Genomic DNA, 15,665 nt, shown 5'->3' with positions numbered 1-15,665 from the left:
GATTGCAAGTTAATTTCATACATGACCATGTTCATTGGCAGATATCCTTTACACCTTTGACACATTTTACAAATGCCTTATGTCGTTCTTACTTTGTTATTACTTTCATACATCTTTATCATCTCACTTTGATTAACCATATGGTAATCATGAAGTATATACTGTATTCTCAAATGCTTCAAGTCTTCCTTACTTTGTTATAACTTTCTTACATCTTTATCATCTCTCATTTATTAACCATATGGTACTCATGAAGTATATATTCTCATATGCCTTACTAAGGCAGTCTAACTAGATGTGGGGTAAATTGGCAGCTGAAATCATCTCGCTGTTCCATAATGCCTCTCATGGCTGTCCCCATGGCATCTTTGTTTAGTTAGCGTGGGATTCACTGGCAGAATTGAGTCATTTCTTATTTCTTTTTTTCCTTCTGCTGTACTGTGAGTGGACTGTATGAAAAATCTGTTTCATTTGTCTGGGAGTTGAGATGGAGCCACCCACTCAAAAGCATCACCAGAGTCTGTCAGTATAAGAGGAGCTGATTAACAGATGCTATTTAGCAAATACACTTATTCATTTCATTGTGCATTTGTGCAAAGGGGGGAGGGGTACAAGTGCAAAACTTCCTGCAATACTTCACCGTAGAGCCATAGAAGTAGCGTAGAGAATAAGTGTGTCAGTGTAAGTAAAACATATGTTTATTATATACGAAAACCCTTGCAGCCTAGATGTACAGAGGATTTGTCCAGACATCCTTACAAATACAACAAGTGATAGAATTATACTCTTAGCTCATTTTGAGTTTGGAATTTGGTCAAATAGAAAAGATTGAGTCTTCATTGACCTAATGCAGCAGGACATTTGTCTTCTCACTCACATGCTCTTAAGAGTTCTTAATCTCTTTTTCCTCAAAAATATTTCTGTAAAAACAATTTAACAAACAAAGACTGTAAGAAAATACACTCACTGAGCACTTTGGAACAGCTTTACACCTACTTATATATGTGATTATCTAATCAGCTATGCAATGCATAAAGTCATGCAGATATGGGTCAGGAGCTTCAGGTAATGTTCAAATCAACAATCTGAATGAGGTGCCAGATGAGCTGGTTTGAGTATTTCTGTTTCTGCTGGTCTCCTGGGATTTTCACACACAACAGTCTTTAGAATTTACTCAGAATGTTGCCAAAAATAAAATGAAAATACCCAGTGAGCAGCATTTCTGCGGACGAAATGCCTCGTTGATGAGAGAGCTGACAGAAAGGATACAGTAACTCAATAACTCCTCTGTACAATTGTAGTGAGCAGAATAGCATCTCAGAATGCACAACATGTCGAACCTTGAGGCGGATGGGCTTCAACAGCAAATGACCACATCAGGTACTTTATTAGGACCATAGTGTTCCTAATAAAGAGGTCAGTAAGTGTAATATACTTTATTGGTTCTTTTTCCCCTACTTCTATTTGTGCGTGACTTTCTGTGTCCTATTTTTCTACCTCCTTTTGTCTCTCACAGGTCAGCGTGGAGGTGCTAGTAGAGTATCCGTTCTTTGTGTTCGGTCAGGGCTGGTCATCCTGCTGTCCGGAGCAGACAACCCAGTTGCTAGAGTTGCCATGCACAAAGCTTTCGGTAGGCGATGTCTGCATCTCCCTTACCCTGAAGAACCTAAGGAATGGCTCCATCAAGAAGAGCCAGGGGCAAGTCTTGGATGCACCAACCCTTGGTCCGCCCCTTAAGCCTCCCAAAGCACACTTGCATGGAGCTCGGGGGGGTGTTCGGCACACAGAACAGGAAAACGGACTTGGGCAGTATGCAGAACAAGGAGGTGGAGGCAATCAGGGAAATAGAGAGAATGGAGAACTGAAGTTTGGGGAGAGGGACATCTACAAAGCCCCACCGCCCTCTGAGTCAGAGTCCATCAGCAAACCCACAGGCCGCAAAAGGAGGTGGTCAGCCCCTGAGGGCCGCAAAGTAGAAAATCCAGAAGGAGAGCCTCCTTTAACATTTCCTAAGCCCTCTTTCATCCCTCAGGAGGTTAAAATTAGTATCGAAGGCAGATCAAATATTAACAAGTGAATGCCCACTGGACTGTCAGCTTTTGAAAGCAAAATTCTAAATAAATTTGCCCTTAGAATGTTTATTATTATTCTTATTTTTGATTAGATATTTAGTTTTCTATCCAGATTATTGGATCTTATGTCTAAATTTACTCAGTTTGTATTACTTCACATGTTGTAATAACAATGTAATGGATTTAATTTTACACAGGCAATTGGTGCAAATCATTTGATTGGTCAAAATCTGGGCTGATGTAGTGCAAGGTAAGAAGGTTGTGGGACACCTGAGCACTGCATGATATTTTGAAGACTTTATACAGTCGATCATAACTAACAAGGCTAAGACTTCTCTCTAGTCTCTTACCTATGACATTATTTGGCCCGGACAAACCTAGTCCAGCTGCACCTTGTGGAAATTTTATATTTTCAGAGTAAGCTTGACATTACTCATGGTGGCAGAACGGAAATCGCTCCTTCACTGGATGCAGGAGTTTACATGATGTCAGCCATCCTGTTTAGGCAATCTAATATTTAACTGTGACTATAGAAGACTATCAAAATCACAAACAATGTTGAGCGATGTCATTAATGCAGTTAGATCAGCATAGATTGTTTTAACCTTCATTTAAATTCAAGAAGAGGTTTCCAAATACTATGGTACAGGCCAATAGGGATGATGTCATCAAGCAGTGCCAGTTGATCCTTAGGAAGATCTTATAAAACTCATCTTAAACAGGGAAGATGTATGAGTCTATTTTTATATATCCAACTGTCTAAACTTTTATTTGACTATTTTTGTAGTTTTGCATGATTTAATTTTCCATCTCACTTTTCAAACCCTTCTATCATACCTGATGGGTAGATCTTTTATTTTATTTTATGTAAACCTTGCAATCAGGGGTAATTTTTCACGTAGACACAGGATGGGTTCTTGTCTATGTATGTATGCGTGTATGTGTCTTGATGCATACAAACACAATGGGTTGACTTCAGATGAGGAAATTGACCAGTCCCTTAGACCTTAGATCTCACTGGTTTTGTTGTTTTAATTTTTATTTTTAATTTTTTATTTTTTCACCCCTTTTCTCCCCAATTTGGAATGGCCAATTCCCAATGCACTGTAAATCCTCGTGGTGGTGTATTGACTCACCTCATTACGGGTGGCGCAGGACAAATCTCAGTTGCCTCCGTGTCTGAGACCGTCAATCCACTTTATAGTGACCACGAGGAGGTTTCCCATGTGACTCCCTAGCAAAGCGAGAGTGCACGTTGTCTGAGAAGACATACAAGTGATTGTTCTGAAGCACTTAACACACCTGTCATGCTCACTAGCTGATATTTGTTTTAATCAACAGAGTCAAATTATTATGATGATAATGATTAGTGTAATATTAATTACTAATATTATTATTATTTTTGCTACTACTATTGTCTGTTGATCTCTAAACATGAACATAGTACTGTATGCTGTATACCCTGCTGAAAAAAAACAGCTTAAACCTGCCTAAACTGATCAAACTAGAGGGCTTTTGGGCACTTTTTAGCTCAGCAAGGCTGGTAGACCAGCTAAGACCAGCAAATCAGTTTATGCAGGTTTAAGATGTTTTTTGGCAGGGTAATGAAATGGATGTTGTGTGGCACTCTTTTGTGTCTTCTGTTGTGTGAGAAGATGCTAGCTCACAAGGGTCACTTGTTTTGTGAAGGGATGAATGTAACAAGTGATAAAAGAGAAAAAAAGTAGATGTTGTCCCTGAGAGGGCTGCTTTAATTTAAGCACTTTCCCATTTATCTGATTGGATCAACCTAACGCCTTGAGTAAAGACTGGCACAAAGAGGGCGGGGCCTGTAAAACAGCTGCCATTTGAATAATTTAAAGCAAAAAAAGATGAATGAAAGTGTAAATGCAGGTGGAAAAAAAGTACAGAGATTGTTCAAATATGTATATACATATGTATAAGAGAGATATGAGAGTGAGAACGTAAAAGTGTAAGTGTGAAGCTCTGACTACAGAAATCGTTTTAAGGGTGTCATATACATACAGTATGTGTGTTAGCAATGTATGTGGGCACTTATGCATGCAAGTTTGATTGTATGCATTAACGTGCACTTGCATATATACTTACACGTACGCGGTTACGGTAATTTTCGATCATGTTGAAATATGTCATGTATTTTTTTGTACATTAACATGTATAGAACTGCATATGCTAAATCTATCTTAATGGATGAGAGTGCAAGGCTACATGAGCATGTTTTTAGTCCCGTCCCCCAAGACACTGACTCATCGAACGTATGTGAAAGCCGTCATGTAGTAATTTCAGTGATTTGTTGTATAGGTATTTGTGTATGTTAGAGAAATAGCATGTGTGAGTGTGTGTGCGCCTGTTGTGTGTGTGTGTGTGTGTGTGTGTGTGTGTGTGTGTGTGTGTGTGTGTGTGTGTGTAATACCACACATATTATAAATAGATATTTAAGTTCTACTTAAAAGAATATTGCAATTTGCACATCTGGAGAGATAGTAACATGATTTTTATTTTGTTTTCAGTCAGCACAGGACAGGGCTGATAAACAGATTTTCTGAAATGTAGCAGTTTCTTAACAAGTTTGCCTGGCTCACAGGTCTGATGGCTATGGCCCTAAACTCCTCCTAAGCCCCTTTTTAAGCTCCCACAAGGGGGTTGAATCCCACACTAAAACATGAACACAAAATTGTCCGTTGTTTGTTTTGTAGGGGTGTAACATGTCATCCCTGCTGCAAAAACCAGCTTAGACCACCATCAATTTCCAATTCAGGCTGGCTTATACTGGTTTGGTGCTGGCCTAGTTGGTGGACCCACATAGCCATGATGTACCCAAGCAAATCAGCTTCCCATTCTAGAAACCAGCATCCTAAAACAATGAACATTGGTGACCTGTAGCCTGCATGCTTGTTGAGTCTTTGGTTGGTCACGCTCAACTTAGCTTGAGCTGGTGAAGATCTGGCAGGAAGATGGTGAAAATAGATAGTGGTAGTTAATAAAGAAGGGATGAATGGATGGATGGGTAAACAGATATGAGTGGTGGTGGTGGGTGTGTGGGTAAGTGCACCCCATATACAATTTGAAAATGCTTTATTTTTTTATAATAAAACAGGGTTTGTCAGATCAACACCACAACCGTGCGTTATTTTCTTTTCTTTTTTTCATTTGACATGACATCTTTTCCCTTGATGCCTGTGGGTGCAATTCTGCATCCTACTTGGATTGTATATATGTATGTTTGTTTGTATCTGCATCAACCAGTCAAACTTGATTTTTGTTAAACACTTTTGGGCCAAAAGGTAGAAATAAGATGTGATATTGTTTGTCTATTGATGTGCGTACAGTGAACCACCCCAAGAACATGACCATCAATGAAAAACCAGTCTTGCATTAATTTTGTCATCTTTTGCTATGCCGTTCACCTCTATTTTCCTTCTCCTCTTGTATTTTTCATTGTTTTAGACATCACTCATACAGTACAAGTGTATCACTTCATTCATTTTACTATCTGCCTCTTTCTGGTTGCACAGTGCGTTTCCATGTACACACGAGAAGCATTCCGAACAATGGCAAGTAGCAATAACCCTTAGTCTTCAGTGCTGAAAGACAGTGCCAAAAAAAGACAGAACCGGACTTCAATGCAAGAGCTCAGTCATTGACCTTCTGTTAACCTCAGCGACCTGTTTTTATTTGCGGTTTGTACTGTAGGCCCTCGGAACTTCAGGGAGAAATGAATATGCAGTGACAGAGTCTGTCCCCTCCTAGCCATCTTAACCCCTAGTTGAACAGTGACCTCCAGATCCTCTTCAGGTGCCCATACAGAACCAGTATGCCTCTCACGGAGTATGTTTACCCTGCTGCAACCGTTAGCTACCTTCTGTTGCCTGGCATGTACGTGCAACTGCGTTCACTTTCGCCCCACCCAGCACATCTGCTCGGTCTGATCTCTTTCTCTATCTGTCGCTGTCTCATCATAGCCATAGAACCCTGATGGTATTTGTGACAGAGTTTCCTGTTGCCTAGCCCTAGGTTGTCAAAATTGTGTTTTAAGAGAAAACGGTGACTGTAGCCTCACTCAATTATGTGTAATACTCACCCAGGGTACCTATTACGTCTGCGATATATTAGTTTACTCGGATCACAAAGGGAGCAAGTTGGTATGTTCTGTTCTCCATGATTACAAATTGATTAAATTACTGATCAGTCTTGACTTTCAAACAGTGTTTTTTCAAATCATTAAAGGAATGATCAGGGTTCAGTATAAATTAAGCTCAATTGATAGCATTTGTGGCATAATGTTGATTACCACAAATAAAATATTTCAACCCGTCTCTCATTTATATCTAAAAAAGAGCTAACATCACGGGGTATGGTTAGGCACTTACAATGTAAGTGAATGAGCCAAGTATATAAATGTTTAAATACACATTGTTTAAAAAGTATAGCCTCAAGGCGTAAACATTATTTGTGTCAACATGATTTTAGTGTGATAAAATTGCTTAATTGTGTTAAAAAGTTAAAGTTAAATTACAATATTACACATTTTTTGGACATAACATTGGTAAACTCTGTAAGCGATTTTATCAATTAAATTCATGTTATGTTTATGTTCTGTGGCTATACTTTTGAAACGGTGTGTTTTAATGTTCATGGACTGGCAACGTTCATTTCCATTTTAAGTGCCTTACTGTAATCATGATTTTTGCTCTGTTTTTTTATTGAGAGATGAGCTGAAATTATTTTCTGTGGTAATCAACATTATGCCACAAATGCTGTTGATTGAGCTTAACTTGTATCGAATCTGGAGCATTCCTTTAATACCACTTTAGATTCTCATCAAAACATGCAATTAGTCATTCAGAAGTAATCAGATTGCCTAATACACGTAATCTAAAAGATTAAGTAAATTATTATATTTGTGTAATCAGTGCCAGATTACATTAAAGAAGTAATCTAACCCAATACTGTCTGTACTATTGTAATGTCAGGTGTGTTATCTGTTTGCATATGGACTATTTTCCATTGAAATATTGAGATATGAATACTAATTATGGATGCATTAAAGATGTCGGTAACTCTTTACAATAAGGTTCCATTCGTTAACATTAGTTAATGCATTAGGTATAATGAAATAACAAATGCACATATTGTTTTACAGCATTTGTTAATCTATGTAATTTAAAAAATATATATATACAATTGTTTATTGTTTGTTCACGTTAGTTCATAGTGCATTTACTAATGTTAACATATTCAACTTTTGATTTTAAAAGTGTATTACTATATGTAGAAATGAACATTAATCAAGAATGATAGTTGCTGTTAAAATAATTTTCTTTGTTAGTTTGTGTTAACTAATGTAGTTAATAAATGGTACCTTATTGTAAAAGTGATACCAATATGTCTGACATTGTCTGACCTGATTGAATGAATCTATACAGATGTTCTGTTCCTTCAAGTTTGATGGTCATCACAAACTAAGAGAATAAAAGATGTACAAGGTAGCTGGCGGTTTATTGTACTAATGCATCTATCTCATATAAAACTACAGTAAAACTCCATTAATAACTAAACAAAAACTATTTTTAATCGTATTCTTAGTTTAAAACGTCTGTGGGTTTTGTGTTTTTCACTACATGCTATTAGTGATTAAATGGGACGATTGTTGTATTTTCACATTGTAGTGAACCCCTGATCTATAATTTTTGTTCATTTCTGCCTTTTTTTTTTTCAGTATATTTCATTTTCTTTGGCAGAGGGTTTAGTTTGACATCACTGCACTATGATAACATAATTTGCATTTCTGTTAAGGTCAAAACAATATTTCCTTGGACTTACTCAGGGATGGGAAATAAGTGTGAATGTGTGTGTACTGATTGAGTGGGGTGTTTAGGGTAAATACCCTTGAAAGGTTTAAGTACATGTAAATACATATGTGTGTGTTGCAGTCATTTCATTGGCCCTGTGCTTTGGTTTCCCCACTCTGTCTCTACACTATATGAGGCCTTCCAAAACACTCTGTGTGTCTCTGTGTAAACCGTCTGTATCAGTCTGTTTGTCTGCCTGTTCACAAGCCCAGATTCTCACACATGCAAGAAAACGACTGACATATGTATCATCAACCTCATCAAAGTGGGGACCACTTTTATAGAAACAAACGAAAACTAAATGCACATGTTTGTCATTTATAGAATAGATAGACTTGATTATACTGTTTCAGCACTTTCTAATCCCAAGGAAAACCTATAGAGTTGAGGAATTAATGTGTCATCATACTTTCTCCCTTCTGTCTATACTCGTTCCTGGGTCCAACGGGTTTTGACGAAGAGGGTTGAGAATTGAAATTAAGTTTGGATGGTCCTCAATGAACCTGAGATGATTTTACTTTTGTTGTACTGATGTGTACAAAAACCATTGTTTTGAATTGCTTTGTTTTTATTTTCATGTTGGATCTATATTTGACCTTGCTTCATGTATTAGGACTTTGTTCTTTTGCTTTGGTCTCCTCTGTAGCACTATTCTATCGTGGTAGGAGACGAGAGAAGTGTTTTAATGAATGTTTTTAAGAGTTGGAGTGGCTCTGTGACGGCTCTCTCATAAGAGGAGTACCGCTGAAAATGTCCTTTTTTTCTGGCACAAATTACAAAAAAGAAGAATATTTCTGTGAGTTTCAGTTGTTTGAAAAATACATCAAAGTTTCCTTTCTTTTTTGTGGCTCTTGTTTAAAAAAAATCCTTTTATTGTTTTGTGTTATTTTTCTGCCTTTTTCTTTTCTTTTTTGTCCTTTACTAGTTGAAAATCAGTCAGGTGTCAATCAAGCCTCTGTTCAACTTGACTGTTGTTTGACATCTTGTCAATTGTCCAAACCGCTGGATTTTAAACCTCAGGCTGAGAAACTTCAACAGGCCCACATTATGACTCATTTTAACCCTAAATGATGTATGGGCTGCTTGATATGTGTATTGTAATTAGTCTTATTATGATTATAAATATTGTTACTTCGTTACTTTGACAATTCAGCTATATCAGTGCTGAATAGTTAAACTGTGCACACTCCTTATGAAAGGAGGCATGCCCAGCCCTGGTCTTACTTGTGGTTTTGTTGAGCTGGTAAACTGGCAAACACTTCCTCAGAGTGTGGTACATTCTGTATTCCTTCACCTTAACCCAACCCTGCCTCACCTGGCCAGCCCTAAAGCAGCCTGTCTGACCGGAATACAGGAAAAAAAGTCTAATAAATAACCTTTCTCTGATGAATATTGAGGGATATTTGTCGCTGTTGGGTCGCACTGGACACTCAGCCCTGGTTAACCACTGAGAACTAAATGCCAAGGACTTAACTCACCATCAAAGGCCGGAAACCAACTTGTGTACAGATGCTGTTCATCTCACGTACCCGATGTCACCCTTATGCATATCAATGTGTGTATTTATCCCTTAGAATTTGTACAACTACACTCTCAAGATAAACTTTAACATATCGTCAAGGTCATTTTTGTAATTTTGAAATTGTTGCCAGTGAATGCTTAATAAGATGTCTCTGTAAAATTGTACTTAAAAATGACCTTTTAAATTTAACATCAGTCATTTTCAAGAATGTTTTGTGTTACATTCTGAAAGAAGGGTGTAGGCAACACATTCAAAGCTGTGGCCAGATAGATAACATTTAGGAGCTCCCCCTAATGAGACAGCAATGAAATAACGCTTCAGGTAGAGCTTCTAAAAAGGGTCACAAGCTCCAAACCACCATTAAAGAAATAGGGAGCCCATTCCCTAACCCTTTTCCTAATCTTAACAATAAGTGGAAGTGACGGCACTTTTGGTGTAACAACACCCCCTCTGACGTAACCCGTCCTCTCTGGAGATCCCGCCCACATTTGGAGGTCTCCGGCCTGCAGCTATACCTACTTGGGTGAATGGCAAAAGCGTGGTAATTATGTGCGTGTATGTCGAACCACCTCTCTTTTTTCCCTCTTTATCCTTTTGAGGTTGCAATGTTAAGATTGTCATCTAGGAAGCCATTGGTCATTCATTGCTCAGAAAGTAGTGTGTTCTAGCAGGAATCCCAGGTGTTGCAGGTCTTGTCATAAAGAGATTTTAAGTCTTCCATTGGAAGAGAAATTGAAGAAGCTGTTTCTAGTTTCTTTTTTCACTTGCTATTGGGCAAAAAGATCCACAAAAATAGAACCACTGGATTCTATTCTAGTTGTTCTAGTCGGTGATGGATCACCTGGGTGAAACCCGCTTAAGAGATTTGGGAGAGGCAGTAGTGTTTTGCACCTTACTTAGTAAAGAATATATATATATATATATATATATATATATATATATATATATATATATATATATATATATATATATATTAATCTAAGAAAATAAAATTATAAAGCCCTAGGTTGGAAATATTTTTTTTTCTCTCTCTCATTTTGGTTAATTTTATTTCCATATGCGTGCATATTCTGTAAGTTGTGTAAAATATTGTACTTGCACTAGCTTTTTTAAAAAAGAAAACTAATATAAAAAATGTAATTGAAATTCTATTTTCTAATTATGGTGTGTCTATTTGTAGGATACACTCACGTTGTTTCTTGGATTTCTTTTTTGGTCCCTTTCTTTGATGGTGCTTGCCGGTTTTCTAGTTAGAACGTATTTCATTATTCTGAACAAATCAATATTTGATTCAGGTTGTGAACAAATTTGTTTAAAAATACATTTTCTGTATACCAGTACAAGTTTATTGTTGCAGTATACACGTACTAATAAAAATTACAGTGCCAATTGCAACCTTTTTTGGAGTTTGTGATTTGTGATAAGCACATTTAGAACATGTCAAAAGCCTTCAAGTCTTCTCAAGGCGTGTTTGTGAGATTAAGTGGGCCCACAAGGTTCTTTTGGCTCACTGTGCAGCTAATCATTGGAGTGTTGGTGGAGGTGGACGACCTTTAGTGTTAGCTTCTGTTCTGAGCTGGATCCTTCATTCGCATGAGTCAGTGGTAGATGCATTGAGATCTACTCAGACACTGGCAAGCCTACACTAAACTAGGGAACATCTGTCAAATTGAAATCAGATTCAGCTCCTTGCGTACCTGTCTACATAGCTGTCTTCGTGCCAAACATTTCAGTTGAAACCACAGCAAAATAGTGTGGAAAAGAAAGCAAGTTGGATTATACCAGTTGAGTACACATATTTAGACTGGAGAAATGAAAGAACATTAATTATTTTATTCCACAACAGTTATAAATTAGATAGTTGGTAATCAGAATACAGTCACATTCAAAAAGGATTTTGGTTTCTGAAGAAATTACTTTTAAATGTATTGTTATTTGTTTAATTTAATATTTAGTCTGTTCCGTTGGAAAACATTTATCTGTATAAATGATGCGATCCGAGAAGCGTTTGAACAGCGGTGAAACCTTATTTCCTTGATTTCTTACAATAATTTGAGAAGACGGATTGTGCTTTTACACTGTGAAAAGACATGGTGATGTTATCATTGAGGAACTTGCCCTTTGGGAGCTTAATGTAGAGAATCCATAGACGATCAGAAAAATATGTCGTTGTGTACACTCTCTGGGGTTATAGTAAATAGTTAATCTTCTATGAATTGTCATGAGAACATTTTGCATTATGCTAAGCTAAAATGCTATTTTTAGCCCTTTTACATGCAGCTGTAGCCAGTCATGATTTTCTATTTTTTTTTTTCTATCAAGAAATGTTTTTATTGATGATAATTTTTGTCTTGTTTTCCTGTTAAAAATATTTTAAATCCTTGAAACAAGATACCTTTACTTTATCTTGTTTTAGAAGCAAAACAGCATAAGATATTTAGGCTTTATACAGTGCATCCGGACAGTATTCACAGCGCTTCACTTTTTCCACATTTTGTTATGTTACAGCCTTTTTCCAAAATGGATTAAATTAAGTATGTTTGTCAAAATTCTACAAACAATACCCCAAAATGACAATGTGAAAGAAGTTTGTTTGAAATCTTTGCAAATTTATAAAAAAGTATTTTTGTGTATGATGCTACAAGCTTAGCACACCTTTTTTTGGGCAGTTTCTCCCATTCTTCTTTGCAGGACCTCTCAAGCTCCATCAGGTTGGATGGGGAGCACTGGTGCACAGCCATTTTCAGATCTCTCTTGGGCTCTTGCTGGGCCACTCAAGGACATTCACAGAGTTGTCCCGTAGCCACTCCTTTGTTATCTTGGCTGTGTGCTAAGGGTCGTTGTCCTGTTGGAAAATGAACCTTCGCCCCAGTCTGAAGTCCAGAGCACTCTGTAGCAGGTTTTCATAAAAAATGTCTTTGTAGATTGCTGCATTCATCTTTCCCTCGATCCTGACTAGTCTCCCAGTTCCTGCCACTGAAAAACATCCGCAGAGCATGATGCTGCCACCACCATGCTTCACTGTAAGGATGGTATTGGCCAGGTGATGAGCGGTACCTGATTTCCTCCAGACATGTTGCTTGCAATTCAGGCCAAAGAGATCAATCTTTGTTTCATCAGACCAGAGAATTTTGTTTCTCATGGTCTGAGAGTCCTTCAGGTGCCTTTTGGCAAACACCAGGCAGGCTGTCATGTGCCTTTAACTGAGAAGTGGCTTCCGTCTGGCCACTTTACCATACAGGCCTGATTGGCGGAGTGCTGCAGAGATGTTTGTTCTTCTGGAAGGTTCTCATCTCTCCACAGTAAAATGCTGGAGCTCTGTCAGAGTGACCATCGGGTTCTTGGTCACCTCCCTGACTAAGGCTCTTCTCCCCGATTCGCTCAGTTTGGCCATGCAGCCAGCTCTAGGAAGAGTCCTGGTGGTTCAAAACTTCTTCCATTTACAGATGATGGAGGCCACTGTGCTCATTGGCACCTTCAATGCTGCAGAAATGTTCTGTACCCTTCCCCATATCTGTGCCTCGATACAATCCTGTCTCGGAGATCTACAGACAATTCCTTGGACTTCATGGCTTGGTTTGTGCTCTGACATGCACTGTTAACTGTGGGACCTTATATAGACAGGTGTGTGCCTTTCCAAATTATGTCCAATCAACTGAAACTACCAAAGGTGTACAATCAAGTTGTAGAAACATCTCAAGGATGATCACTGGAAACAGGATGCACCTGAGCTCAATTTTGAGTGTCATGGCAAAGGCTGTGAATACTTATGTACATGTGATTTTTTTCCTCGTTTTTTATTTTTAATAAATAAGATCTCAAACAAACTTCTTTCACGTTGTCATTATGGGGTATTGTTTGTAGATTTTTGAGGAAAATAATGAATTTAGGAATAAGCGCTGTGAATACTTTCCGGATGCACTATATATTTTTAATATGAGAGTATTTTGTCACTGTACAGACAGAGTTTTTATTCACTTGTTATTAACTTGTTAATTAACAAAAAATTTGTTGAAGAAGTAATCCAAAGTATTTAGATTACGTTACTGACCTAGAGTAATCTAATGATATACGTTACAAATTACATTTTACAGCATGTATTCTGTAATCTTTAGTGGAATACATTTTAAAAGTAAACATCCCAACTATGGTATTTAAAGGGTAGCCTTTGTTTTTCCTCATGACGTTCTCTCTCTTTTGACATCAAGGCATATGTATGCGTTTGTGATTTGCTTAAAGAGGTGGTCACACTCAGGGCCGCATTAATGCATGGGCTTACTGGGTTTTAGCCCTGTGGCCCCCGGCTCCGCCTCGTGATGATCACGGAGTCTGTGTATATAAACGCATTCAGTGGGAGATGCTGATGTAAACACGGAGACCGTGTGCAACAGAGAAATGCATCCGTGTAGCGCATGGTCATAGAGTAACAACGTTCTGGCTCTGGCAGGAAAGTGAGTAGACAATATTGTGGGAGGGCGGGGCCGGGTCGTGATCCTACACACCCGGTCCCGTATTAGGCCCTGCCACAAATATATTTTAACATTTCGAATATTTGTTATTTGTGATGTATTACTTACTTACCTCTCCGGGAACCAGTACCTTATCGTGGTGGAGAGGTTTGTGTGCCCTTATGATCCTGAGGGTTGTGTTGTCTGGAGCCATGTGCTCCTGGTAGGGTCTCCCAAGGCAAAGTGGTCTCAGGTGAGGGGCCAGACTAAGAATGGTTCAAAAATGACTCATGGAAAAAACGGCAAGAGGAGGAGTTACCCTGCCCGGAGGAAGCCCGGGGCCCCTGTCTGGAGCCAGGCCCAGATGGAGGGCTCGTCGGCGAGCGCCTGGTGGCCGGGTTTGTCACGGAGCCCGGCCGGGCACAGCCCGAAGAAGCAACGTGGAACCCCCTCTACATCCCTTGGGCCCACCACCCATTGGAGGAACCGCAGGAGTCGGGTGCGCTGCCATATGGGCGGCAGTGAAGGCCGTGGGCCTCGACGGACCAGACCCGGGCAGCAAAGGCTTGCTCTGGGGACGTGGAATGTCACCTCACTGGGGGGAAGGAGCCGGAACTAGTGAGGGAGGTGGAGCGTTACCAGTTGGATCTGGTGGGGCTTACATCGACGCACAGTTTTGGCTCTGGATCCGTACTCCTGGATAGGGGATGGACTCTATTCTTCTCTGGAGTTTCCCAGGGTGTGAGGCGACGGGCGGGTGTGGGGATACTCACGAGTCCCCGGCTGAGCGCCACTACGTTGGAGTTTACCCCGGTGGATGAGAGGGTCGCCTCCCTACGCCTACGGGTTGTGGGGGAAAACTCTGACTGTTGTCTGTGCATATGCACCGAACAGCAGTTCAGAGTATTCGGCCTTCTTGGAGACCCTGAATGGAGTCCTGAATAGGGCCCCAGTAGGGGACTCCATAGTGATGCTGGGTGACTTCAACGCACACGTGGGAAATGACAGGGACACCTGGAAAGGCGTGATTGGGAGGAACGGCCTCCCTGATCTGAACTCAAGTGGATGTTTGTTATTAGATTTCTGTGCTAGTCATGGATTATCTATAACAAACACCATGTTCGAACATAAGGATGCTCATAAGTGTACGTGGTACCAGAGCACCCTAGGCCGAAGGTCGATGATCGATTTTGTAATCGTGTCGTCGGATCTGAGGCCATATGTTTTGGACACTCGGGTAAAGAGAGGGGCAGAGCTGTCAACCGATCACCATCTGGTGGTGAGTTGGGTCAGGGGGTGGGGAAAGACTCTGGACAGACCTGGGAAGCCCAAGCGAGTAGTGTGGGTGAACTGGGAACGTTTGGAGGAGGTCCCTGTCCGTGAGATCTTCAACTCACACCTCCGGCGGAGCTTTTCAGGCATCCCTGCGGAGGTTGGGGACATTGAACCGGAGTGGGCAATGTTCAAAGCTTCCATTGCCGAAGCCGCGGTGGAGAGCTGCGGCCTCAAGGTTTTAGGTGCCGCAAGGGGTGGTAACCCTCGAACACCGTGGTGGACACTGGTGGTCAGGGAAGCCGTCTGACTGAAGAAAGAGGCCTTCCGGGATTTGTTGTCCCGGAGGTCTCCGGAGGCAGTTGCAAGGTACCGAAGGGCCCGAAGTGCTGCGGCCTCGGCCGTGAGGGAGGCAAAGCAGTGGGTGTGGGAAAAGTTTGGAGAAGCCATGGAGAAGGACTTTCGGTCCGCACCAAAG

At 40.0% G+C, this 15,665-nt stretch overlaps 1 protein-coding gene across 2 annotated transcripts in view; it reads left to right on the top strand.

The window, feature by feature from the left end:
- The window catches only part of LOC127619638 (ataxin-1-like), a 134,594-nt gene extending 123,739 nt beyond the window's left edge, over positions 1-10,855 (top strand). For both annotated transcript variants that reach the window (XM_052092568.1, XM_052092569.1), the window contains one exon: positions 1,517-10,855. In XM_052092568.1, the coding sequence (XP_051948528.1) occupies positions 1,517-2,077 (561 nt within the window). In that variant the 3' untranslated portion in view covers positions 2,078-10,855. The remainder of the gene's footprint in view (positions 1-1,516) is intronic.
- The last annotated feature ends 4,810 nt before the right edge of the window (positions 10,856-15,665 follow it).

This window comes from Xyrauchen texanus, chromosome 26, assembly GCF_025860055.1.
Source record: "Xyrauchen texanus isolate HMW12.3.18 chromosome 26, RBS_HiC_50CHRs, whole genome shotgun sequence".
Classification (NCBI taxonomy): Eukaryota; Metazoa; Chordata; class Actinopteri; order Cypriniformes; family Catostomidae; genus Xyrauchen; species Xyrauchen texanus.
This window is presented reverse-complemented; position numbering and strand designations above follow the sequence as displayed.